General features: G+C 41.4%; 2 protein-coding genes and 1 non-coding gene across 5 annotated transcripts in view; 1 reads left to right on the plus strand and 2 right to left on the minus strand.

Annotated features, from left to right (window-relative positions):
* Window positions 1-723: 723 nt before the first annotated feature.
* l(1)G0020 (RNA cytidine acetyltransferase l(1)G0020) lies at window positions 724-21,337 on the minus strand. 3 transcript variants are annotated; one of them, XM_028315520.1, is made up of 20 exons: window positions 21,102-21,337; window positions 20,935-21,029; window positions 20,624-20,783; window positions 20,413-20,549; window positions 19,812-19,974; window positions 19,319-19,461; window positions 18,491-18,767; window positions 17,811-17,926; window positions 17,049-17,148; window positions 15,349-15,576; window positions 12,884-13,029; window positions 10,965-11,112; window positions 9,950-10,092; window positions 8,157-8,294; window positions 7,444-7,640; window positions 6,266-6,435; window positions 4,210-4,372; window positions 3,243-3,328; window positions 2,430-2,569; window positions 724-894 (listed from the first exon to the last, which is right to left on the minus strand). In XM_028315520.1, exons 1-20 carry the CDS (start codon window positions 21,207-21,209, stop codon window positions 795-797), a joined length of 2,958 nt encoding a protein of 985 aa, XP_028171321.1. In that variant the 5' UTR covers window positions 21,210-21,337; the 3' UTR covers window positions 724-794. The 3 variants fall into 3 exon arrangements, with proteins under 3 accessions (XP_028171321.1, XP_028171329.1, XP_028171316.1); XM_028315528.1 differs by having other exon boundaries at window positions 17,049-17,116; window positions 17,779-17,926; XM_028315515.1 differs by lacking the exon at window positions 17,049-17,148 and having other exon boundaries at window positions 725-894; window positions 17,711-17,926.
* On the minus strand, window positions 3,743-3,814 carry TRNAL-CAA (transfer RNA leucine (anticodon CAA)). Its single transcript has one exon. It is a non-coding gene; the product is annotated as a tRNA-Leu (tRNA).
* Window positions 21,338-22,110: 773 nt separating the features above from the next.
* The window catches only part of Bap170 (Brahma associated protein 170kD), a gene marked incomplete at its 3' end in the record, with an annotated part of 32,873 nt that continues 27,536 nt past the window's right edge, over window positions 22,111-27,447 (plus strand). The window contains 4 exon segments of the mRNA XM_028315154.1: window positions 22,111-22,413; window positions 22,708-22,798; window positions 23,083-23,192; window positions 23,688-23,809. Of these exon segments, the coding sequence (XP_028170955.1) occupies window positions 22,319-22,413; window positions 22,708-22,798; window positions 23,083-23,192; window positions 23,688-23,809 (418 nt within the window).

Here is a 27,447-nt window from a genome sequence, read left to right on the forward strand (position 1 = left end):
AACGAGAAACGCATAACGTTTAATATTAATAGCGGCTAATGTTACGATATTCTGTATTGTTTTGTAGTGGATGTTTTATTCTATACTAGCGTAAAGAAGACGTCAAGAGGAAGTGTGGGCGCATCGCAGCGCCTTAGCTCCACGCCGGCGTCAGTAGGCGTGTTAAACTAAGGACAAACAAATTATAGTATAAAATTGTTTACCAGACGCCCGGCGGGTGTTAGACGAAAAATATTATTTTTCTTAGATCACAATATATTGTAAAGGTAATATAGAGGCGGCGCGGGCGGGGAGCGACACAAGATCGTTATTTTTTTATGATGCGCCCGCGCCGCGCCGCCGCGTATTTGTTATGTTTAAGAGGAAATATCTATTGTCTATTCCAAGGGTTGAATAACTACCAACACTTTTTTATATTACAATAATTATAGAAATTATTATTGAACTCGTTGTTTTCTTTAACCTTCCTTTAATTTTCAAATGAACATTAATATTTTGATAGTTAGACATTATAATATGAATAAGTTATTACCTAAACAAGGTTTGGAAATCAATTAATTTTTTATCAATCTTAAGTTATATTTGAAGTGTAGGTATAAAGGAAAAAATATTTAAGAGACATTTTTACTTCTCAATTTTAAAAGAAAAGAAAAGAAAAGAAAGAGTAACATAGTTAAGCATTTATCAAACGCAGTTTATCTATTGCAGTGTGGATTTGTATTGTGTTATGTCAAGTGTGTACTTAACTGACAGTAAAAGACAAAATAAAAGGCACCTTTGATCAGGATCATTTATTAGTTTCTAGAGTGCTTCTTTTTCTTCTTCGCCTTGTTGTTGTGTGCGTCTATGAGGTCATCGATTTCTTTGCTGTCGTCGCCCAAACGCTTCTCGCCACTGGAAATAAGAAAGGAAATAAGTTACACAGGAGTTAAGGTAAATTTATTTATTTATTAGAAGATACACCAATAAAGTCACATACATAACTTAAAACTATAATTTTATTAATTACATCTAGCTGTACCATCGTCTATCTAAATAACATAACAGTGGAATATGCGATAAAACTGTACTTATGTACAGTTTTATCTTTATTTAGTTTTAGTAACTGTATTTATGTACTTATGTACAGTTTTATCGCATATTCCACTGTTATGTTATTTAGATAGACGATGGTACAGCTAGATGTAATTCCTAAGCAGTTTCTTAGGAAAATTGTCCCGAAAGTACCATATTTTATTTCAAATTCTACCAAGTAGTTAAATATTTCCAAAATTTTAAGCAATCCCCGGGACTAATCAACTTACCAGTCGTGTTTCATTAACGTTCATACAGTAGACCCTTGGGAGGTGGAATTTTACCACAATCGCACCTGGTGTTAAGTGAGATGCAGTCTAGGATGGTACACATCTGCCCTGAAGTGCCTATTCACTCTCGCCTTGAAAAGGCCCGGATTATAGTCTTCGGGCGGGGCACATAGCTCGAAGAGCTGATGGCCGCTGGGGCAGGAAATTTCTTGACTGGCGACCACGAGCTGGAAGACGTAGCGTGGGCAGGCCTCCCACTAGGTGGACCGACGATCTGGTGAAGGTCGCGGGAGGTACCTGGATGCAAGCGGCGCAGGACCGGTCTTTGTGGAAATCCTTGTGGGAGGCGTTTGTCCAGCAGTGGACGTCTTTCGGCTGAAACGAACGATAGTCATCGGGAAAGACAGCAGCAGGCAGCGAATTCCAGTCCCTCCCTAGCTGTTCGCAACGCTTTGACGTTTAGTCACTGTCATTCGATTCAACCAAACTTCAAAATATGTAATAGGTGCATACCGCGGAGACATAAAAACGAAATCGAAACAAAATCGGGTGAATAACACGTGCATACGAAAAGTGACTCCAGCGATCAAATCGCTTGCATGTTGAAGTTTTGTTACGTGAATTAGGCCACAGTTTCTGTAAAGACTATTAGAACTTGAAGCCTCACCTCTTGACAGAGACCAAGTGTTTCTGCTTAGATGCAGCAAGCGACTGCTGCCAGTCCACCTCGCTGCCCTTGATGCTATGATATATGTACTGAGCTATATCCTCGCCCATTAGATTGAATGAATCATCATGATTTTCCAAAATATTCTTTCTAAAGTCTGACACTAGTTTTGTTGCTACAGCCCTGAGTCGGAATCCATTTTCAATTGAGCAATATAGTACCTAGGATAGCTAGCTTGCGTCAATAGTTAAGACTATTTTTTTTATCCACAACGAGGAAGCTCTTGGCCTGTATCTCACCTGATTTGTATATTTTAAAGACTGTAATAAACCCTTGAAAAGAAAGCTGACAATGCACAGGCCTTTTTATTGTCCCGAAGCAGTGGTAGGGTTAATACTGGGACGTGTAAAAGTGCTTTTTAAAAGCCTACTTGCAAAAAAAAAATACTTTTGCCTTACCTCTTGACGGAGACCAAGTGTTTCTGCTTGGATGCAGCAAGCGACTGCTGCCAGTCCACCTCGCTGCCCTTGATGCGGTACTGCGCCAGGTCCTCGCCCATCAGGCGGGACAGCTCCTTGCGTTGCTTGCGCTCCAGTTCCTGGAAAAATTTGGTTTATTTACAATTATTAATTTGAAGACATAAAGGGAAATACTGGCCATTTTTTCTTTAATAGATTTTTTGTAATCTATGGTCACAAAAATACTTGTTCATCATTTATAAGATCATACACAAAGACTTATTAACATAAATAATGAAGCAGAAAGAATATTTAGTGACAACCCTCTTATTTCCTCTGAATCACAAGGGCAGCATTTCATTGGTTTCTCTTAAACCATTTGTGTATGTTTGTCAACTACATTCACAAGCTTTGAGGCTTCTCATTAATCGACTAAATTATTTTTTTATAGTCATCAACATAATTGGCAATATCTCATTTCAGCATATAATTTCTAGTAGTGCACATAAATAAAAAAAGCAATTCTTTACTCGTACTCAGATTTTTTCGATGTGCATTCTAATCATTATTCTAGTCACTGCTTTCTCTGTATTAATTTTTTTAGCATAATACATACCAGAGACTTTTCCACTAAAATATAGTGTACAGTTTGGAAGTCAATAAAGTAACTAGGGTATTTTTACTAACTAGGTATTTTAATAAAAACTACATACTCAATACACTAACCAATAAAACTACTGAGCTAAAACATCAAAGTTTATTACGTTTCCACAACACAAATCCAGCGTACGCTAGCAAGCATCCGAGCATTACCTTAGCAGCCTTCGACAGTTCGTCTTGCAGGCTCTGCTTCACCGGCCCGTCGGTTTGGGCGTCCTCGGCGCTCTTGTCGTCTATGCCTGAAATTAAATTTAATGTTTCAATACAATTTTCAATAATATTTTTTCACTTATGAATATCAAAAAATAGCCTTTAGGGTGCCTCTGACTAAGATATAAAAAATCCACCAATAGAATTTCTTAAAATCTCCATTCTTCTTCAGTGGACAGGGAGTTACGAATTTATTTTAATTTTTTTTTATCCACAACGAGGAAGCTCTTGGCCTGTATCTCACCTGATTGGAAGTGACAATCAGGCCGAAGGTGGAAGCGAGCTTCACCCGGAATCCTCAACCACGGAGGAACTGGCTATCTTACCTCTAACTGCCGGAACACAACAATGCTGTTAACATTGTTGTTATGGCGACAGACTTAGGTAAGATGGTGGTAGCTAGCCAGGCGGACTTAGAACCAACCAAACCGAACAGAAAATTCTGCCCCCACTGGGAATCGAACCCGGGACCTCTGCGTTTGAAGCAGGTGGTCTTACCACTAGACCACAGAGGCGGTTGAAAATCAGTAAAAAAAGAAATATTTAAGTATGTTTACTTTATATCCGTAGTCTAGTGCCCATAGTACAAGCTTTGTTTAGTTTGGGACTAGAAGCGTAGTGTAAAAATGTCCAAGGATATTTTTTTATTTATTTAAAAATTTTAAATCGGGAAACGGAGCGAGGACGCTTGCCGTGGAAGCGGGCCTAACGCCTCATATAGAAAAACAAAGTACGCAACTCCTCTCCGCGTACTTTCTCCGCTACATAGCTCCGCGTTTATAAACAGACATAGTCCGCAACTCTGCTCCGCGTTGATCCTCTTAGCTCCGTTAGGCAGCCTTAATTGCTTCTTCTTTACAAGTTTTCTTATCTTTTTATCCTATTGCTGAAAAGAAATGTCGAAACGAACCTATTTCTTTAGCCACAGTGTCTTCTAGCACAGCGTTGATGGCGGCGTTAATCTTCTTGCAGGCCTCGTAGAACTTGGCCAGGATCTGAGACCCGGGTAAGCCGAGCTCGCCCGCTATGTCGTCCACGTCCTTCATTTGGAAGCCCATGGCTATGAGGATCACCTGTTAAATGAATAAGTAAATACACAAATGCGCTGTAGTACATAGCTAAACTAAAAGCCAAAGTTTTCAAAAAGTCGTTCGTTCGTTTCAATTAAATGCGGACGGCATTTGATTGCTGTACAAATTGCCTTCTCTACGGATTTCCACAACGACCGGTCTTGCACTGTTCGCATCTAGTGCGTCAAAAAAAAACTATGAAGATTTTAGTTCTTGAAAGAAGCCGCTAGGGGCGCTGTACATCTGCCATATAGTTTAATGTAATTTTTTTCGATCGCTAGAAAGCGTATCTAACGTAAACTCAAGCATAAATATCGTTGGTACACCGAGTGGAAGAAGCCTGCCTGTCAACTTTTTCCTGTCCGTGGTCGCTACTCGAAAACATTTTGAAAATTGTTTCTAAGAAAAAAAAGCAATTTCCACAGCAATATTAAGGTGACATGTCAAATAATGGTGTCACGACAAAACAACTGATGTTAAAATACGTCACTAAAGCCAAGTTTTTGACGCTAGTTTGCGACGTACTTTGTGTTTATTAATGTCAGCAGTTCTCACTAACGCCCTCAAAAATAGAACTGTCATCACCTGTTGGACCGCGTCCAGCTTGACACTGGCCTTGCAGTGGAACACCAGCTCCGCTACGGGCTGTAACAAGTCGCAGACGAGGCGGTAGTCTACCTACTGGCTTATCCTCTACTTGGCAAGCGTTAAGAAGGATATAAAGACTTGGGAATAGAACTATCACCTGTTGTACTGCGTCCATCTTGACATTGGCCATTCAGTGGAACACCAGCGTCTCTTTACTGGCTTATTCTCTGCTTGGCGAGCATTGAGAAGGATACACTCAAGAATAGAACTATTACCTGTTGGACCGCGTCCAGCTTGATATTGGCCTTGCAGTGGAACACCAGCTCGGCTACTGGCTGTAACAAGTCGCTGACGAGGCGGTAGTCTCTTTGCTAACTTATTTTCTGCTTGGTGAGCGCTGAGAAGAAAATAAAGACTCAAGAATAGAACTATTACCTGTTGGACCGCGTCCAGCTTGACATTGGCCTTGCAGTGGAACACCAGCTCCGCTACGGGTTGCAACAAGTCGCTGACGAGGCGGTAGTCTACCTACTGGTTTATCCTCTACTTGGCAAGCGTTAAGAAGGATATAAAGACTTGGGAATAGAACTATCACCTGTTGGACCGCGTCCAGCTTGACATTGGCCTTGCAGTGGAACACCAGCTCGGCTACCGGCTGCAACAAGTCGCTGACGAGGCGGTAGTCTACCTACTGGTTTATCCTGTACTTGGCGAGTGCTGAGAAGGATATAAAGACTCGAGAGTGGAATTGTCACCTGTTGGACCGCGTCCAGTTTGATATTAGCCATTCAGTGGAACACCAGCGTCTCTTTACTGGCTTATTCTCTGTCTGGTGAGCGCAGAGGTTTTACGGACTTAAGCCCAGACCACCGAGTTTTAGTCGGCCGATAGTTGGCTCGGGCTCACGCACATATTACACCGATTTGGTATCGGTAGATTCTTTATACAAATTAGAATCGGGTCCAACTATCGGCCAACTATAAGTTGGTGGTCTGCGCCTAGGCTAAGAGTGGAACTACATATTACCTGTTGGACCGCGTCCAGCTTGACATTAGCCTTGCAGTGGAACACCAGCTCGGCTACCGGCTGCAACAAGTCGCTGACGAGGCGGTAGTCTACCTAATGGTTTATCCTCTACTTGGCAAGCGTTAAGAAGGATATAAAGACTTGGGAATAGAACTATTACCTGTTGTACTGCATCCAGCTTGACATTGGCCATTCAGTGGAACACCAGCGTCTCTTTACTGGCTTATTCTATGCTTGACGAGCGCTGAGAAGGATATAAAGACTCGAGAATGGAATTGTCACCTGTTGGACCGCGTCCAGCTTGACATTGGCCTTGCAGTGGAACACCAGCTCGGCTACTGGTTGCAACAAGTCGCAGACGAGGCGGTAGTCGGCCTGCTGGCGGCAGTAGGCCTCCAGGCGGCCCAGGTCGTGCCCTGAGAGGTACTGGGCTATCCGCTGCTTGGTGATCACTGGGAACAAATATGTGATTGGTTTGGAAGGATGATGGTATATCGAGTTAAACACTGGGGCGTGTTAGTTGAAATAGGTGGTATTTTGCGAAAAAAATATGTGGTTTGACGATGATTTAACTTAACCGCCTCTGTGGTCTAGTGGTAAGACCACCTGCTTCAGACGCAGAGGTCCCGGGTTCGATTCCCAGTGGGGGCAGATTTTTCTGTTCGGTTTGGTTTGTGGTAGGGCTTGTTCTAAGTCCGCCTGGCTAGCTACCAGCTTACCTAAGTCTGTCGCCATAACCACAATGTTAACAACATTGTTGTGATCCGGCAGTTAGAGGTAAGATAGCCAGTTCCTCCGTTGTTGAGGATTCCGGGTGAAGCTCGCTTCTACCTTCGGCCTGATCATCACTTACCATCAGGTGAGATATAGGCCAAGAGCTTCCTCGTTGTGGATAAAAAAAAAATGAATTTTGGTTTGTTTGCCTCCCCCAAGATTTTCTACTATGAACGGTCCAGATGAGGCGTATCGTAATAGGCGACAAACTCCTGTAGCACCGGACGGGCAGTAGCGTATGCGTGCGAAATCAAATAAAAAACTGCGATCGCCAACCCGCCTGCCAAGCGAGCACAGTCGTCAAATACACGTCCGAGGTTTTTTGCGCGTCGGTGTTGGTACTAACTATTGCATTTGTGTCGCATGTGATTTGTGGCGGGCATTTTGCATTACTATAACACGCAGATGTTCCACGCTCGGGTAATGTGGCGTCACTAAGCGGAAATCTTAAGCTAAGTAATTAATTTATCATAGCTAAGTAATTTTATCTATTTTAATAAAAATAGATAAAATTACTTAGCTATGATAAATAAACCAGATCGGTTATTACCAATCTGGTTTATCAACAGCTACGTTGTCGTTAACCATTGTAGTCAGTCAGGCTAGTAGGCGGGCCAGCCGGCGCCGTTAAGTCTCTAAATTGGGATTAAAAGGTTATTTATGAATAAACGACAATGTTAACCAACCTGGTCTGTCCACAGCCACATTATCATTAACCATCGTAGTCAAAGCTAGCGCCGCCGGTAATTTCCTTAGAGACCGGGCCAGTAGGCGTGCGAGGCGGCGGCGAAAGTCGGCGCTGTAGGCGGCGAGCCAAGCGCCGAGCCCGAGCGCTCGCAGCATGATGCACGAATGCTCGCCGGTCAGCTCGTTGGCTTTTTGACTGTGGATTGAAATGTTTTTCTTTGATTGATTCTGATTCTTTTGAAAAGGTATTATTATCTTCTCTTTGGTCTTTGATACAATAAACGTTCCTGTTGTGTTACCACAGGGGTCACTTAAAAATTAGGGATTGATGGTGAAAACGGGCATAAGACTTTTATTTCGCTTTTGAAATATTAAAGATCATCCCAAAAGTTTCATAAGTCTCAATATTTTTAAAGGAAATAAAAAAAAAACAGTTTTTTATTTCAAATATCTCGCTTCATATGAAACTCCTCGCTAATACAAAATTAGCATAAGACCAATGACCTCCAAATGTAGCAGGAAGGCGCTGGATGTAGGCTGCCATTATGAAAATCATTGGACGAGGCCTGTGTTCAGCAGTGTACGAAATGATGACGATAATATGATAATTTACACCTAAAACAATTTATTATGCGATTTTTGAGAGCGCAGCGCTCAGAAATGCAATTAAAATGATTTCAAAAGACAGTTAACTTTTCCTTATTAAACTCACCTAAGATAAACAGGCACATATTTCTGCGACTTCCAGAACTTGATCAGTTCCTCAGTCAGACCAAAACTAGTTCCAAGGTAGTCTAGCTCTTCTGCTCTGACCTCTGACAACCGCTTCAGTAGTGTCGGTGGCTTGGCTCTGAAATAAAAAACCATAGGGTCAGAAAGTCAGAAAACCTATCTGAAAATTTCGTTTGAGTTTCACCTCCGTGTATGTATTGTGATTAGAATTCGTATAAACATAAATTTTTAACTAACTTTGTTTGCATCGACCACAAAAAAAACAATTACTACTATAGTCTTAATTATATTGCTGTCGCGACTGTGCGACCGGCGGCCGCAGTGAGTGTGCGAGCGCGACAGCAACATAATTACGCGCGAGCGATAAGGATGGGTAGCTTGGGGTCATTGGACAAAATTCTACGTGCTCACAGACCGGGCTTTAGTTTGTAAAATAAAAAAATAAAAGTTTATTTAACAACTTTAACATTTTACATTGCATTGTTGTACACATAATTTTCATAATAATTTAAATTTTAATATGTATGTTTTATCGTATATTAAGTCGATTGATTTTTGTTTTGACTTCTTGTAATGCAAGTACCTGGATGCAGGCAGCGCAGGACTGGTTGTTATGGAAATCCTTGGGGGAGCCTTTGTCCAGTAGTGGACGTCATTTTGCTGAAACGTATGAACGAAGTGTCTATCTAATTGAAAAAGAGGGTGGCAAAGGTGGCTTACGCCCGTGTTCACCTTCAATCCCTAATTTTTAAGTGACCCCTAAGCTATGGTAACACATAACAGGAATTTTGTTTTCAAAGGGGTCACTGAAAATGGGCATTAGTTTTTTTCAGCATTTCTTCTCAGTATCAACCCATATGTTGTCCCGAAAAGGTAGTAGGCTATAGCGCCTTGGAAAGGGCATAAGTAGGGGAGACCTGTACAAAACCGTATACCGGGGTAAAACCGTACTGTATAGATTTCTCCGTTATTATTTAAAAGCGTCGACTACATATAGCATCCCAAAATCTACTTTGCAGGACCGCGTAAATAAGTTCAGGTCATCTGGTGAAAATCTTTCTACAAACAAAGGATTAGGGCGTTTCAAAACCCGTATTTTCATCATCTGAGGATATCGTATATATGTATACGGTTTTGTCCAGTCCCGGGTCAAAACCGGAAATACTAGAGGTTTTGTTTTTGTTTAAAAAATAATATTTCTGTTAAATTTAAGTGTTATTTCATTGTTGATTTTTCTAGCTAATGAGAACCTTTAATAAAGAAGTAAATTACAAATACGTAGTTTTCTTTGTTTCTATTCTATGGGTATTTATTCTTAGCTATACGGCTTTACCCCGGTCTCCCCTACTGAATTATACTATAGCTTTGACTTTGACTATTATAACTAGAGGATTCGATCCCGGGATTCTGGATCCCGAGATCCCAGACGATATTTAGTCCCGAAAATTTCGGGACTGAATTTGACTAATCCCGGGTTTTACGGGATTGAATACAAAATAATAAATAAATCCCCGGATCGCCTATACAGGTTGGAAACGTTAAGTGATCTCACTCAATTATTTCTAAACTATACAAGATATCAAAAAACTGATTACTGATCCTGAAAGTGCTTCACTAGCTCTATCCAACGGTACCAATAATAAGTTACAGAATTAACTCGATATCTTGTATAGTTTAGAAATAATCGAATGAGATCACTTATTGTTTCCACCCCGTATACAATCTCGTAATCCCGGGATTGGAAAAAAGGTCCGGGATCGAGTAACTCGTTACCTGGGCACGATGGTTTCTGTGTGTAATGTATCATCAGGCCGGCAAGCTTGATCTTCATCGTCGGACGCAGGCTCATCAAGGCACGGGATGTCTCCGCTATAGTATGAAGCTAATTGTTGCAGCGCGCGTTTACCGTAGCCCATCTGTTTGTAAAGGAGTCTTTTAGGTAAACTTTATGTTAGCGTGAAATTTTTATTTATTTATTTAATTTTTATTTTTTATTTTATTTGCTTAACAATGTTTCAACAGCATTAAATTGTACATAAATGTGCAGGAAGATACAACTTGAACATAAGCCAATTAAAGAAACACATTCTATTACTAAAACATTTTTAAATAAGTTAACGTGGGTAGTTAGGTGAACACTAAAACAATTCAAAACTAAGTAAGCAAATTACATGTGAACTTGGTGTGAAATTCCGAGTCACTAATCAAATAATAATTATGTATTTACATAAACTTTATAAATGTGAAAAGAAATATTATAAATAAAATTTGACTAGATTAGATTAAAGTGAATTAAATTGTGAACTTGTGAACTCCGTCAGTTTATAATATAACGCGTGAGATTGTAAACTAATAGTGGGTTAGATTATTTATTTTTCTCTAATGTAATATACATAAGATTATAATCTGACGTAATTCACAATTTTACGGTGACATTTTACAAGACGTGTATTTGAAACACAAAAATACAATGCATAGGCACAAAGTAATAACACAATTAGATTTTTTAAGTTATTTAAAATTTAGTTTGAGATGCGACCGTATTTTGTAAAGGCATAATTTTTTTTTGGCTCGTGAAACAGTTTTACTATAGGAGCGATACGGGAGGGGTGACATTGACATATTATGACGTGATACAGTCTCGCTGACGTTTGGTTGACGTTACAAAAACACCCTGCTGTGCCGCTCCCACACCACTAACAGAGTTTAGCTAGACCTAGTTAGGGAGTCAAGGAATCAAATAATTAGTGAAAAATGATTGTTTAATAAGTATTCTCAACGAACTCACTCTCTGATAAGACGGATGCGTGGCTATCCTCACTATCCTGGCTCCGGATAGCTTAGGGAAATCTTTGTCTCCGAACTGCTCACAGATGTTCCATGGAATCAAGTCACCAGCCGCCTTGCGACCGCGACCGAGGCTGTCTTTAACCGACCTGGTGGAATAAAGTAGAGTTAGTAATTAATTTTAGGCACGTGTGATTTGTCGCCGACTTTTTTGTCACCTCCATATGTCAATACGGACGGTACAAAAAAAATCCTGTCACTGTGACGTCGCTACGTGTGCGCTCTCCATACATCTCCATGGACTTGGTATAGTGACGAAACAGTTAAGGCAACAAAAATCACCCGTGCGTGCGAGCCCTTTGGAGTCTAATTTGAAATGAGGAGATCCGTAGGAGAGCCAAAGTAAATGACATGCCCAACAGAATTGTCAAATTAAAGAGAAAGTGGACGACGCACATAGCTCTTAGAAGTTCAGATTGTGGTCACTACTGGAGAACTTTTCTAGAGCTGAAAAGTTCTTGAATGGTGACCACGGACCGAAAAACATAATGAAGGCTTCCCACAAGTCGCTGGAAGCGAGCAGCGCAGGACCGTTCTTTGTTGAAATCTTTGAAATCCTTGGCCTATTAAACATAAGTCTCCTTCGGTCATTTCCAGATTGGATATACATAGTACAGTCGCGGAATGAAAAGGTTCGTCACCTTAGTGTCGGTTTTCGCTTGCACTAGGTACTGTAAAACCTGCCAACATAACCGTGCAAGAAACAGTGCTGCTAACATTTAAATAAATATGACGTTTGCTAACGAATAAGGTTTTGCTTGTTTATTTTTCTATCCCATCAGTGCAATGTTACAAAATGTAGTGTTTTTTATTTAATAGATAATGGCAGGTTGAACCAACAAGAAGGTTTTAGTTTATCAATCATAATAATCTTCTTGACAAGTTGAATCGTCAAACAAGTTTGATCTGAATAATTTTGAACTTTACTGGCGAACAGTTAAAGATTATTTTCTCTAACTCGAGATTATTCTGTAACATAGTAAATCAGTTTCAAAAGGTAATATGTGCTCGCGATTCGTTGAAGGAATCAATTTGAAAACTGACGAACCTTTTCATTCCGTGACTGTACATACAGTTGGTTCATAATATTGCTAGTTTTGCCTGCTGCTGGATGTCGCTTGGACTGTTCTGGAATGTGGACTCACTTCTCGGATATGCTTCCTTCAAGGCACAGCTGTATCACGCAGAGCACTTCTAGCATGGAGGTGGCATTGGGCGGCGTGGGCGCCAGTAGCACGAACAGGCAGTGGGCCGGCGCGTCCGCTAGTAGCTGGATGTCGCTTGGACTGTTCTGGAAAGTGGACTCACTTCTCGGATATGCTTCCCTCGAGGCACAGCTGTATCACGCACAGCACCTCTGGCATGGATGTCGCTTGGACTGTTCTGGAAAGTGGACTCACTTCTCGGATATGCTTCCCTCGAGGCACAGCTGTATCACGCACAGCACCTCTGGCATGGATGTCGCTTGGACTGTTCTGGAATGTGGACTCACTTCTCGGATATGCTTCCCTCGAGGCACAGCTGTATCACGCACAGCACCTCTGGCATGGATGTCGCTTGGACTGTTCTGGAATGTGGACTCACTTCTCGGATATGCTTCCCTCGAGGCACAGCTGTATCACGCACAGCACCTCTGGCATGGATGTCGCTTGGACTGTTCTGGAATGTGGACTCACTTCTCGGATATGCTTCCCTCGAGGCACAGCTGTATCACGCACAGCACTTCTGGCATGGATGTCGCTTGGACTGTTCTGGAATGTGGACTCACTTCTCGGATATGCTTCCCTCGAGGCACAGCTGTATCACGCACAGCACCTCTGGCATGGATGTCGCTTGGACTGTTCTGGAATGTGGACTCACTTCTCGGATATGCTTCCCTCGAGGCACAGCTGTATCACGCACAGCACTTCTGGCATGGAGGTCGCGTTGGGCGGCGTGGGCGCCAGTAGCACGAACAGGCAGTGGGCCGGCGCGTCCGCTAGTAATTGGATGTCGTTTGGACTGTTCTGGAATTAAAAATTATTCTGGAATTAATTATAATAATCTGTATTGCCGCAAAAAAAATGCCAAGTGCACATGCTACAAATTCTGCACTATAAAGTGGCAGTTATGTATCGCAGTGATTGGGTTGAGTGAACATTATTAATAATAATATTAACAAATCAATAAATTACTGCGGGACGGAGCGTACTTATAAAAAACACATCCACTGTGGACCTTATTTTTTAAAGTCAAAAATTAACCTTATTATGACTGGGGGTCAGAGCCAAAAGACGTCCACTGCTGGACAAAGGCCTCCCCCAAGGTTTTCCACAATGAACGGTCCTGCGCTGCCCGCATCCAGGCTCTTCCCGTGACCTTTACCAGATCATCGGTACACCTAGTAGGAGGCCTGCCCACGCTACGTGTTCCAGCCCGTACGCCACTCGAGAACTTCTCTACCCCAACGGCCATGCATAAAAAAACGGATGGTTCTTATACAAACCTTATAATGACTGGCCACGTATATAGCGACTAATCTATGCAGGAACGCCTCTGCAGCGCGATGATAGCAGAACAGTGCGTCTCTATTAACTCAATAAGAGTTCACAAAGGGCTAAATGGAAAGGTTACATTAAAATAGCTTGTCTATATTCTTATACAAACCTTATAATGACTGGCACGTATATAGCGACTAATCTATGTAGGAACGCTTCGGCAGCGCGATGGTAGCAGAACAGTGCGTCGCTATCGACCAAGTAGATTTTGCAAAAGCCCTAACCTTTTAGGAAGCCACTAAATGGTAAGGTTACATGAAAAAGACTTGTCTAACTGTGGTAAACACTACATAGTATAAAACAAAATCGCTTGCCGCTGATGTATGCTTACATCCTTAGAACTACGCAACGTATTTTGATGCGGTTTTTTAATAGATAGAGTGACTTAAGAGAAAGATTTATAGGTATAAAACATGCATATTATAGAAAAGCCGGGAAATTCCATTGCAACCGTGTGAAGCCGGGGCGGGCTGCTAGTATATATTATACAAACCTTATAATGACTGGCCACGTATATAGCGACTGATCTATGCAGGAACGCCTCCGCAGCGCGATGGTAGCAGAACAGAGCATCTCTGTTGACTCAATAGAGTTCACAAAGGGCTAAATGGAAAGGTTACATTAAAATAGCTTGTCTATGTTCTTAAACAAACCTTATAGTGACTGGCCACGTATATAGCAACTAATCTATGCAGGAACGCCTCCGCACCGCGATGGTAGCAGAACAGTGCGTCTCTGTTGACCCAGTAGATTTTACAAAAGCCTCAACCTTTTACGAAGCCACTAAATGGCAAGGTTACAATATGAAGAACACTTTTCTAACTGTGGTAAATGACTACATAGTATAAAACAAAGTCGCTTGCCGCTGTCTGTCCCTATGTGTGGTTCTTTCTTTTGAACTACGCAACGTATTTTGAAGCGGTTTTTTTAATAGATAGATTGACTCAAGAGAAAGGTTTATAGGTATAAAACATGCATATTACAGAAGAGAAAAGCCGGGAAATTCCATTGAAACCGTGTGAAGCCCGGGCGGGCTGCTAGTATATATTATACAAACCTTATAGTGACTGGCCACGTATATAGCGACTAATCTATGCAGGAACGCCTCCGCAGCGCGATGAGAACAGAACAACGCGTCTCCATTGACCCACCAGATTTCACAAAGGGCTGGGGAGTAGAGCCACTAAATGGCAAGGTTACAAGAAAAAGACTTGCCTAACAATGTTCTTATACAAACCTTATAATGACTGGCCACGTATATAGCGACTAATCTATGCAGGAACGCCTCGGCAGCGCGATGGTAGCAGAACAGTGCGTCTCTGTTGACTCAATAAGAGTTCACAAAGGGCTAAATGGAAAGGTTACATTAAAATAGCTTGTCTATATTCTTATACAAACCTTATAATGACTGGCCACGTATATAGCAACTAATCTATGCAGGAACGCCTCGGCAGCGCGATGGTAGCAGAACAGTGCGTCTCTGTTGACCCAGTAGATTTTGCAAAAGCCCTAACCTTTTAGGAAGCCACTAAATGGTAAGGTTACATGAAAAAGACTTGTCTAACTGTGGTAAACACTACATAGTATAAAACAAAATCGCTTGCCGCTGATGTATGCTTACATCCTTAGAACTACGCAACGTATTTTCATGCGGTTTTTTAATAGATAGATTGACTCAAGAGAAAGGTTTATAGGTATAAAACATGCATATTACAGAAGAGAAAAGCCGGGAAATTCCATTGAAACCGTGTGAAGCCGGGGCGGGCCGTTAGTATATATTATACAAACCTTATAGTGACTGGCCACGTATATAGCGACTAATCTATGCAGGAACGCCTCGGCAGCGCGATGGTAACAGAACAGAGCATCTCTGTTGACTCTGTACAATTCGCAGGCGGCCGGGGGCGGAGCACCCACGCCTATAGACGGCGCCGGAGCCTCCAGACATAAGAGAGAGTTTAGCCAGGATTCCACCGGGTCACCGGCACGGTATCTGATCGGCTCTTCTAGTTTGATCTGGGGGAAATGGAAATTTGTTAATTTAAGATGTATAAATTATTGTAGGAAATCATTGGGGGAGGCCTATGTTCAGCAGTGGAAAGTGGCTGAAATAATACAGGTATTTTTATGAGACAGGAGGCAAACGAGCAGACGGATCCCTTATCGGTGGAAACGATAAGTGATCTCATTTGATTTATTTCTATGCCATGTGGTACTATAATACCATACATTTATGTATGGCGGTTGGAAATATTGAATTTTCGGATAGATCCAGTTAACTCTGTAACCTATTTATTAATTACGTTTGACAGAGCTCGTGAAGCACTTTTAGGAGCAGTAAACAGTTTTTAGATATCTTGTATAGTTTAGAAATAATCGAGTGAGATCACTTATCATTTCCAGCCTGTATACACGTCAGTTTACGCATATTATTGTAAAGTTTATTACAATATTTAAAAATATACTAACAGTGTTTTGACTAGCCTCAAAAATAAGTAAGCTAAAAAAAACATACATATTTTAAAATCAAAATTAACAGTTTAAAATTATTCCAAATATTTATTTTAATTTTACAATAACTATAAAGTAAAATAAATCTTTAAACGGAAATTGAAATATTTGTACGACGCTAGCGCCGCCATCTTTAAATGGGGAGAAGAAACTTGTCAGTCTGTATCATGCTCTTGAACTGTGCAGTCGTGCGTGAAAGTGTGTGAAGACGGAAAATAAAGAGTGTTATCAACAAGTTGGTGTAAATTATTCATCTGAAGCAGCATTTTCTTACATTATCAACAAACTCTCGAAGTGCTGGTAGGGTCCAAAAGATCGGGAGACATTAATAATATGTAAGTGCCCCTTAAAGGCCTTTTTAAAGTTATTTTTGACGATCATAAGTGACAAAATACTGGTCAAAATTGAATAAATATTTTTGATTTATGATGACACGTAATGGGGGCGGTGCGTTGTGTTTGCTCTGCAGCTGTGCGAACAGTTTGAGCGATAGCGCGCGGCCCGTGCCCTCGTATCCTGATACTGTTGAAGATAGAAGCACCAGCGGGCTGGAGTGACGTCAGCAGCGAGTTGGTGTGACGTCAGCAGCGAGTTGGTGTGACGTCAGCTACACTCACCGGGGGCGGGGCGTTGTGTTTGTTTTGCAGCTGTGCGAACAGTTTGAGCGATAGCGCGCGGCCCGTGCCCTCGTATCCTGATACTGTTGAAGATAGAAGCACCAGCGGGCTAGTGTGACGTCAGCATCGAGATAGTGTTACGTCAGCAGCCCTTGTGACGTCATCAACACTCACCGGGGGCGGAGCGTTGTGTTTGTTCTGCAGCTGTGCGAACAACTAGAGCGATAGCGCGCGGCCCGTGCCTTCGTATCCTGACACTGTAGAAGACAGGAGCGCTAGTGGGCTGGTGTCACGTCGGCAGCGAGCTGGTGTGACGTCAGCAGTGAGCCGTGTGACGTCAGCAACACTTCTGATACTCACCGGGGGCGGGGCGTTGTGTTTGTTCTGCAGCTGTGCGAACAACTTGAGCGATAGCGCGCGGCCCGTGCCTTCATATCCTGACACTGTAGAAGATAGAAGCACCAGCGGGCTGGTGTGACGTCAGCAGCTTGTTGTTGTGACGCCAGGAGCGAGTTGGTGTGACGTCAGCAGCACTCACCGGGGGCGGGGCGTTGTGTTTGTTCTGCAGCTGTGCGAACAGTTTGAGCGATAGCGCGCGGCCTGTGCCGTTGAAGATAGAAGGGCAAGCGGGCTAGTGTGACGTCAGCAGCGAGTTGGTGTGAAGTCAGCAGCGAGTTGGTGTGACGTCAGCAACACTCACCGGGGGCGGAGCGTTATGTTTGTTCTGCAGCTGTGCGAACAACTTAAGAGACAGTGCGCGGCCCGTGCCTTCGTATCCTGACACTGTTGAAGATAGAAGCGCAAGCGGGCTAGTGTGACGTCAGCATCGAGCTGGTGTGACGTCAGCAGTGAGCCGTGTGACGTCATCATCACTTCTGGTACTCACCGGAGGCGGGTCGTGTTGTTGTTCTGCAGCTGTGCGAATAACTTGAGCGATAGCGCAGGCTGATGGGACGTCAGCAGTGAGCTGGTGTGACGTCAGCACTGAGCCGTGTGACGTCAGCAACACTTCTGGTACTCACCGGGGGCGGGGCGTTGTGTTTGTTCTGCAGCTGTGCGAACAACTTAAGAGACAGTGCGCGGCCCGTGCCTTCGTATCCTGACACTGTAGAAGATAGAAGCGCTAGTGGCGCCTTCTGTGCGGCGGCTGATACGTGCGCTAAAGGAATGGCGGCCGCTTCGTCTACTAGCACTAAGTCTGCCGCCGCCAGTAACGAGTGGTCGTCTGGTGTGATGTACTGGAATTGAGGTAAGATAAAATATTTATTGGACTTTATACTTATACCCACAACTGATATGCAAAATTGTATGTTCTTATTGCCCTCACAATACCTCTGACCCGAACCTCTGGTATAGTAGTCTATTCGACATTCAACGACAGTGGGTTCGCGACAAGATTTACGTAATATTGGCAGCTTGGAATTTGGTTAAAATTTTCTAAAATTGACTCCATTTGCGACAAGAAACACCCACACAAGAACTCAAGAACCACTTTGATATTGTAAAGACATTTATTTGGTACCTTCTGTTTCCTTCGGGGGGAGTTTTAATTAGCTAGTTAAGGGGTTCGCTGTCACCTGGAAACTTTAACAGGGGTTCGTGGAGCCGAATGTTTGAGAAACCCTGAATGCTTAGACGTTGCAGCTCATTTACATAGTCAGCCAATAATATCACGATGATTCAATAGGCTTTTTATATTTTTTAAATTCTCTTGAAATTCGACTATATGGCAATGTTACATAGCTTTGTAAATATCTCTTAACAATGTGATGTAAAGGTCAATATTGCTTATGTTCGCTTACCTGAACAGTCTGCCTCGAATTCCTCGCGATATTGATCCTCACAATTGCCTTCTTGAAATCGGGGTTCGTGGACCTCACGATGTTATAATCTATGTGCTCCTGGTACAGACACGCATCCAGACCTTTGAGTACGAACTCAAAGAGCGTGATTAAATTCTCAGGGTGAGGGGAAGTGACGTAGATGTTGACGTAGCCTAGGGCAACCGCGGCGGAGACTGCTAGGCCGAGACACGCGGATTTGCCCCGACCTCGGGCGGCGGTTAGGCAGTGTGGAGGCCTACAAAGAGATATTGATATATTTATTCCATTTATTTTTATAACTGTTTCATTTTCGGATAAGTAGTGTCTTAAATCCTATTGAGGTTTGCCATACACTATTGTTTTCTAGATAATTACCACAGATTAACATTTGGTTGTTTCAATCATAGTTATTCAGTATATTCATTGCTAGATAGTTCAAGAGCAATATTGAGGTACAGTTCATAAGCAATATTGGTGTATATAGCTCCTGAGCAATATTTGTGTATAGCTCATGAGCAATATTGGTTTAGAATTCATAAGCAATATTGGTGTATAGCTCATGAATGACACCAGTTTAAAGTTCATGAACAATATTGGCATGTAACTCATGAGCGATATTGGTTTGAAGATCATACGCAATATCAGTACATGTCTTATTTACTTCATTTCCTTTACACAAATAAGCTCTTTAATAGTTTAAGAAATGTCACCATTTCACTTAATGTTTAATTAATTAAATTAATTTAACTACGATTATTTATTAGTTTAAGAAATATGACTGTTTCTCTTAAAATTTAATTAATTTACCTGGATTGTTTATCAGCTAAGGTGTTGATAAGAGCTACTAGGGCAGTCGCTTGATCGTAGGTCCGGCAGAGAGCCACCAGTGGGCCGGCGGGCGGCGAGTCCGACAAAGATGACACTAGCTCTGTCAGCTTTGGGTTTACACGCTAAAATAGAGAACACTATATTAAGTCATGAGTACAGTGGTACCTACCATTGGGATGGGGAAAATTGGGATAGGAATGGGACAACAGATTGGACGAACGATCTGTGACCAACTAAATTTCACGCGGGTGAAGCCGCGGGCTAAAGCTAGTTTAATTATAAGGGGATTTCAGAATAAGATTAAAAAATAAAAAATTTGAATTTGATTTTCAGACTATTATAAGAAGTAAGTGGGGGCAAAGCCTGATTGCTTTCTTAAATTGCCCATAGATATTTAGTTACCAGGACACATTCTATTTCTAGTAAAAACTTTACTAATTTTCAATACTATCTTTTTTATTGGTAAACCTACCTCTGGTGTAGCATGAACAGGCTCCACTTGTGCCGTCTTCGACGAAATAGGCAATACAGTCAGATTGTCGTCTAAAATGAGACATCTGGGGTTGTCGGCCAGTGATAACAGAAACCGCTCATTGAATCTGTTCACTACTGCATCGTGAGCTTCCGTTTTGAATCTGAAATTTTAAAGTGATTGTTCTAGCACTTAACTCTGGCAGTGCCTGAGGTATGAGGAAGCGTTAGAGCGCTTGTAGACGTCCGTTTTTTTCACCGGACAACGACCCGATTTTTTCACCGGATTTAGCGGTGGCGTATGGTTTATAATGAACGTGTGCACATGCATCGGACATAGGTCCGGCGAGAAAATTGACAGCAAACAAAGGATATCCGTTTTTTGACGGTCCGTCGTCCGGTGAAAAAACGGACGTCTACAAGCGCTCTTAGGAGAGGGTGTTTTTGAGACGTGAAATGTCAGCAAGGCTTCAGATTTGTATGCTCTGTCACATCATGATATGTCAATGTTACCCCTCTCATGTACGTATGTGTCAACTTTTTAGTTGTATACTTTATAAATGTTACTTGTATTAAAAGTATTAGTAGTTTCCATACTTTACCTTGAATGAACATCCATGGTAATTGAATGTAGCTGCCGTAAAGAGTCCATAGTTTTGAGCAAGAATATGATCAATCCACCGCCTTCGACTGTCTCTATAGTGCGAGCCATTAAATTTGGAGTCAGGGCTTCGAAGTCCTAGAAAAAAAAAGTCATTAACATTTTACGGTAACAACATGCATGATTTATATAAATTATGTCTATTGACGAACCTGCAGAACACAAACACCGTACGTTTGACCCAGCATGGCATGACTCTCTGAGTAATATCTTCCGTGGATTGTAGTAGCTACTCGAAATGCATCAAATAGTGACTCTTCTGATACCTCCAGCTTTCCTGCTGCTATTTTCTTTGCTCTTTTACGACCATGACTATAATTTGAGAGTAATTTTATTAAATAGAGAATTATATGAAAAAATATCCCAGTAGAAAACTGAATCAGGCAAGTATCTGACCATAAGAGGATGATAGATATTGTTTTTGATATTATAAGGGCTTAAAATTTTATATAGATTTACTTACTTGCTAATAGCTTCGTCTTTATTTTTATAGCACCACAGCACAGTAGGCCTCGCTTTTACGGTGGATTTTAACAACATATCGTACAAGATTGGCACCTAAAAGGTAAAGGGAATATTAAATCATAGGAAAACGTTCCTTAAAAGTTTATTTTAACGTAATAAACTTACCTGGTCCCTACTTTTATCTCCCACAAGAAGAAACATAGTCCTATGTCCCAACTTGACTCCATTCTCAATCATAACCCTGATACGGTTGTCGATCTTCTTCTTCACCATTTTCACTAATTAATAAACTATGTATTTCTGAGAAAACTGTTAAAACTTAACGCGTGTCATATTTTTTAGTTTGGCTAAAAGTTTTTCTAACCTAAAAATTACGCATGTTATTTGTTTTGACAGATAGATTTTTTTTCTGCCTAATTTAGTGAAGTGGTAATTATAATCGATAAACATATCCAATTAATTGAATATTTGCGATGCTTGTGAATAGATTAAAACCAGCGTAAAGAACCTTATCTATGAAAGAAGCCAGACAAAAAACCCAGTAAAAATGATTCATTCATTTATTTAAAAATTCCAAGTACATGAAACACAGTTCATAAGGCTTCGAAGTTCGATTCGAAGTGACGATAGCTGAACGGTTAAGGTAAGGTAAGGATGTGTCAGACTGGCTGATTGAGCTGATTCATAATCCAAGGAAATGCGAGTTTGAATCTCGCTGCTGCAGCAGATTGACTATTGTAGTTTGTAGTGAACCTATTCATAATCTAATATTGTAGCTTACCGCATATATACTTTTTTTGCAGTTTCTTTTTATAGAATTACTGCTCCATGAATGAAGCGATTCTATAAAATGTAAATGCCACGTTTTGTATCTTGCCTTGGAGAGAAGGCTGGCTGTACATTTTATGCTACACCGCACTCCGCAGTGCTTGTGCTTTGCGATGTGAATCTACCCAGCCTCGACTCGAATCTTTTTGGGACCTCCCAAAAAGGCAAAACACGTGCTGGAGAAGTGGAGACCCGGCACAACATACTCATAAAATTAATGTTGTCATTTTAAGCTTTCAGCTGTGCAAAGTTGCAAACTGTGCATAAAAATAACGGTATTAAGATATTAAGGATCACTTGACGTTAAGAATATTTTTTATATGGCAACAAACATCTATCCGCGTCCGCCGGCGTGCTGTCAATGTCAATAGCAACAAGAAATTTTTTAGCTAAATTTCGAGTTTTCTCAATTAATTCTTATAAATAATTGAACCAAAAACAATTATGTGAATCCTTTTCATCTTTAAGCTTACCCTCAACGCTTTACGCTAAGCTAAAGTGTTACATGTTACAATTTACTGCCCTTATTGGTTACGGTGGTAGAAATCGTGAAAATGGCAAAATCTCAAATAAATACTAAATCCAGCAGCTATATAAAGGATAAAGACGCATTTCTGAAGGAGCTGAAGCAGTTTAATGAGTCTAAAAAGTGAGTATGGACCTCCTGTGAGCCTACGTAACTAGCTTCCGTATGTACTTTTATTGAGTTGAATTTACTATCATCAGTAGAAGCTATTGGACGCTACACACTCGATGCATCGTTATATTTGCTAAAAATATTATTACAATTTTTTTTCAACATATACCTACCTAATTCAGTTAACCATTTTGTAAAACATGATGTTCCACTTGAATATTTTAGTGACAGAACAATCATAGAATTATTTTGAATAAGATTCAAATTCTAAATACTAATAAATTCTATGTTATCTTTTCATTTCAGCATACCATTCAAAGTCCCAATAGTGAATGGGATTGAAATAGATTTGTTTCACTTATATTCACTGGTGCAGCAAAGAGGCGGACTCGGCAAGGTAAATATTTCAACAAGCTACAATATTGTGATTATTTGATGATATTACTATAGGTTTAGTTAGCACTTAATTCAGTTAGTGACTGAGATAAGGTAGTAGCACAGGAGGGTGTTTATGATGTCAGGTTTGTATTCTCTGTCACGTCATTATTCGTCATGTCACCCATCCTGTGCCACTCTCATACCTCAGACACTGATTAAATGACTGAGTTAAATGCTAGAACTATAGTTTTATTACTGTACTTACCCTCTACATATCAAGATAAACACGTTATATTGTTTTAGGTCAACCAGAATGACACGTGGGAATCATTTCTAAGGCCATTGAGGCTGCCACATCCCTGTGTGAATGGTTCCACTTTACTCAGAAGACTGTACGGAACTTATTTAGAAAAGTAAGTATTTAAGATATTTAAGGCAACACAAACATTTTTGGAAACCCTTGGGGGAGGCCTTTGTCCAGCAGTGGACGTTATTTGACTGAAACGAACAAAACAATTTTATGTGCTCTCATTTTAAAAAGACTGTCTTCTTCTTACAAATGTGGATGAGAATATTCAAAATGTTTTTTTTTGTAAAATGGGTCATAGGCTTCTAAGATTTTGTGAATAAGGGGTGAAATATTTTTGTGTTCTTAATATTATCTAGCTTTTTAATAGATTATTAGCTTTCTCGTTGTGGATAAAAAAAAAATCCAGTAGGCCTAAGATGCGCGCCGCGATATGCGGTTATCACGCCATTTTATCGATTTTGCCCATACATTTTGACGTCGATAAAAGTTATCACGGAGCGCATCTTAGGCCTACAGGTAGTATCCATGTTTAATGCAATTAGAATCAAATTACATACATTTTTTTAACTCACTTTAATTTAAACTGTTTCAACCATAGATATGAAAGAGCCAGAGGTCCTCCTGGACGTGACGATGACATGGACTTGGACGAAGACCCTCGGAGAAGCCGAGGGGGCATGCCAAGAATCTCCTTCGGCGGAGGCAGCGTCTACATTTCAGGTAGCTTGTTTATTATTCCATGTCTTTGATATGTCATTAAAGTTAGGTCTCCGAGCAGATAGAATTTCGTCCAATGACCCCAAGCTACCCATCCTTATAGCTCGCGCGTAATTATATTGCTGTCGCGACTGTGCGACCGGCGCCGGGCGGCCACAATGAGTGTGCGAGCGCGACAGCAATATAATTACGCGCAGGCGATAAGGATGGGTAGCTTGGGGTCATTTTACGATATTCTATGAGCTCGGTGACTGACGACTTTAGCTTTATTTAAAGGATAATCAAGATTAATATTGGAATTCCCAATCAGCTTTGATAAAAGAAAGACTAGATCTGTTCTAAGATCTCATGATATTTTTTAATATTTAAAAATATTTTCAAAAAGTACCTAATACTTATTATTTTTGAAGAAATGTTAAATGAACATTAGTCCTGTTGCTAAATAATAATAATAATGATGATGATGACACTACTATGGTGTCCAGGTATTTTTTGCACCAACTATGTTCATTGAACAGCCAAAAAATGTGCTTACATTATGACTGTTTCTAATACAGACTACAGTCATCAATTTCTTTCTATTTTTGCTATTACCTATTTTAACATCTTCAAATCACAAAGTTTATGTGATTAGCAATGTCATTGTTGGCGTTTTAAAACCGTAAGTTATGTAAATACATAATTCAATTCAGTATTTTGATTTCATTCTTAGCTGAGTTTAGTTTTAGATTAGTTTATTGTTGATTTTACCTGACAGCAACTATTACTAATTTTACAAACCAACCAATAAAAATCCATGAAAACACTTTTTCGGGGCCAAATTTCAGTAATATACTAACAAAAAATATTTGCTGTCTGGTTATACAAAATATTTAACTTGACTAGTAAGCTATCTCAGCACTCAGCACTTCTATTTCTATAGCACCTGAATTTTATCACATATTTATATTTTGTATTGCTATTTAGATTTCGATAGCCCTAATGCACCTTTCACCCTATTAGGTTAATAAATTGTAGATTACTGTAGTTACTCATTAAATCATATCTTTTTCCAAATAAACATTGGCACCCTGTACTCCACAAATGTATTTATTCCAATATAGCAGTCTCTTTTCCATTTGTTATATTTTAGAAAGTAGTTCATTCCTCATAATTTGCGTACATTTAGCATCCTTTTCATAAGTTGCTTGCTATACCAATTCTTTCCCACCCATATCAATCTTTCTAGAATCTCATTTAGCTAGTGTTCAAAATAGCACACTTGACCTTATTTGTTTCATTGTAGAATTAGTGTCTCTATTGCATATCTGTATCTCTCTCTTCTTCCCACTCTTAGCATTCCTTGTCACCTATTAGCTAGCACCCTTAACATTAGTTACTTGTTATAGCATCTCTTTCTTCCATTAGTATCCTTAATTCTCTCTCACAGCATCTCATGGCTCCTAGAAAGTAAGCCACGCCTCCTCCCGTCTTAGCTCCTCCCCCCGTCCGGTCCTAGTTTCTATTCTCTCGCCATAACTGCCCCACCCCGGCTATACGTAGTAGTTTGTGTACATTAGCACCCCCCTTAAGGTAGTCTTTAGAACTAAGTGTCACAGACGCAGCGTCTTTAGCTTTGATCTTAAAGGTAGTCTTTGGAAGCGAGTTAGTGACGCGGCGTTGGTGGCACAAGACCAAAGCTAAAGACGCTGCGTCTGTGACGCTTAGTTCGAAAGGCTACCTTTAGTTACACTATCTCTTTCTACCATCCATATCATTATCTCTAGAATGAATTTATAGCTGGTGTTCATAACCTTTACCTTATTAGTTTCTTTGTAGTTACTTGCTATAGCATCCCCAGCATCCACCCGTATCATTCTCCCTGCCTAGGTTACGCCTCCTGTCACTTTAACCGACTCCCTCCGACTCGCCTTAGTTTTGATTCTCTTTCTCCCACCCCCAATCTTTCTCTCTCTCTCTCTCTCTCTCTCCATCTCTGTCAGCATCTCATGCCTCCTAGAACGTAGGCCACGCCTCCTCGCCTTAGCTCCTCCCCCCGGCCGGTCCTAGTTTGTGTTAATGGCACCGTCAGCCATATCATGTCCTCTAGAACGTATTTGTCGCCCTGTCACGTAGCTAATGTTGGACACAGCATTCTTTAGCCTATTAGTTTCAATGTAGAATTAGTGCTTTTCTCTTCTTCCCACCCGTATCATCCTTGCTGCCTCCCCCCGGCCGGTCCTAGTTTGTGTTAATGGCACCGTCAGCCATATCATGTCCTCTAGAACGTATTTGTCGCCCTGGCACGTATCTCATGTTGGACACAGCATTCTTTAGCCTATTAGTTTCAATGTAGAATTAGTGCTTCTCTCTTCTTCCCACCCGTATCATCCTTGCTGCCTCGCCCCGGCCGGTCCTAGTTTGTGTTAATGGCACCGTCAGCGTCAGGTGAGGCGATCCGCGCGGGCTCCCGCGTGGCCGGCCCGTCGGAGCGGCTGGCGCTGTCTTTGCTGTCTCCGATGCCGAACGAACAATACTAGCATCTTTCATTCATTCACGAACATTGACACTCTTGTTCCATGCGTCTAATACTGTAGCACCTTGTCCACCATTCATATCATTCCAGACAGTACTCGAAACATACCTCTCGCCATAACTGCCTCTCCCCGGCCTGTGCGTCATGGTTTGTGTACATTAGCACCCTCCTTAGTTACAAGCTATCTCTTTCTCCCATCCTTATCATATTTCTGGAATGTATTTGTAGCTAGTGTTCATAATAGCACTTTTAACCCTATTTAGATACATCGTAGTTACTTGCTATAGCAGCCCTAGTTTCCACCCGTATCATTCTCCCTAGCTAGGTCACGCTTGCTGTCACCTTAACCGACTCCCTCCGACACGCCTTAGTTATGATTCTCTTTCTCCCACCCCCAATCTTTCTCTCTCTCTCTGTTAGCATCTCATGCCTCCTAGAACGTAGGCCACGCCTCCTCGCCTTAGCTCCTCCCCCGATGTTTATAATACCATTCTTTACCTGTTAGTTTGTAGATTTAGTGTCATTCATTCCACCTCTCTTTTCCTTCCACCCTTATCACCCTTACTGCCTCCCCGGCCGGTCCTAGTTGTGTTAATGGCACCGTCAGCGTCAGGTGAGGCGATCCGCGCGGGCTCCCTCGAGGCCGGCCCGTCGGAGCGGCTGGCGCTGTCTCTGCTGACCCCGATGCCGAACGAGCAAGACTTCGCATGTCTTTCATTCATTCACGAACATTTGCACTCTTTGTTCCATGTGTCTAACACTATAGCAACTTGTCCACCATTCATATCATTCCAGACAGTACTCGAAACATACCTCTCGCCATAACTGCCTCTCCCCGGCCTGTGCCTCGTGGTTTGTGTACATTAGCACCCTCCTTAGTTACAAGCTATCTCTTTCTCCCATCCTTATCATATCTCTGGAATGTATTTATAGCTAGTGTTCATAACAGCACTTTTAACCCTATTTAGATACATCGTAGTTACTTGCTATAGCAGCCCTAGTTTCCATCCGTACCGACTACCTCCGACACGCCTTAGTTTTGATTCTCTTTCTCCCACTCCCAATCTTTCTCTCTCTCTCTCTCTCTCTCTCTCGGTCAACATCTCATGCCTCCTAGAACGTAGGC

The sequence above is a fragment of the Ostrinia furnacalis genome, unplaced genomic scaffold, assembly GCF_004193835.3.
Source record: "Ostrinia furnacalis isolate ACB-3 unplaced genomic scaffold, ASM419383v2 OfSCF0322, whole genome shotgun sequence".
In the NCBI taxonomy this organism is placed as follows: domain Eukaryota; kingdom Metazoa; phylum Arthropoda; class Insecta; order Lepidoptera; family Crambidae; genus Ostrinia; species Ostrinia furnacalis.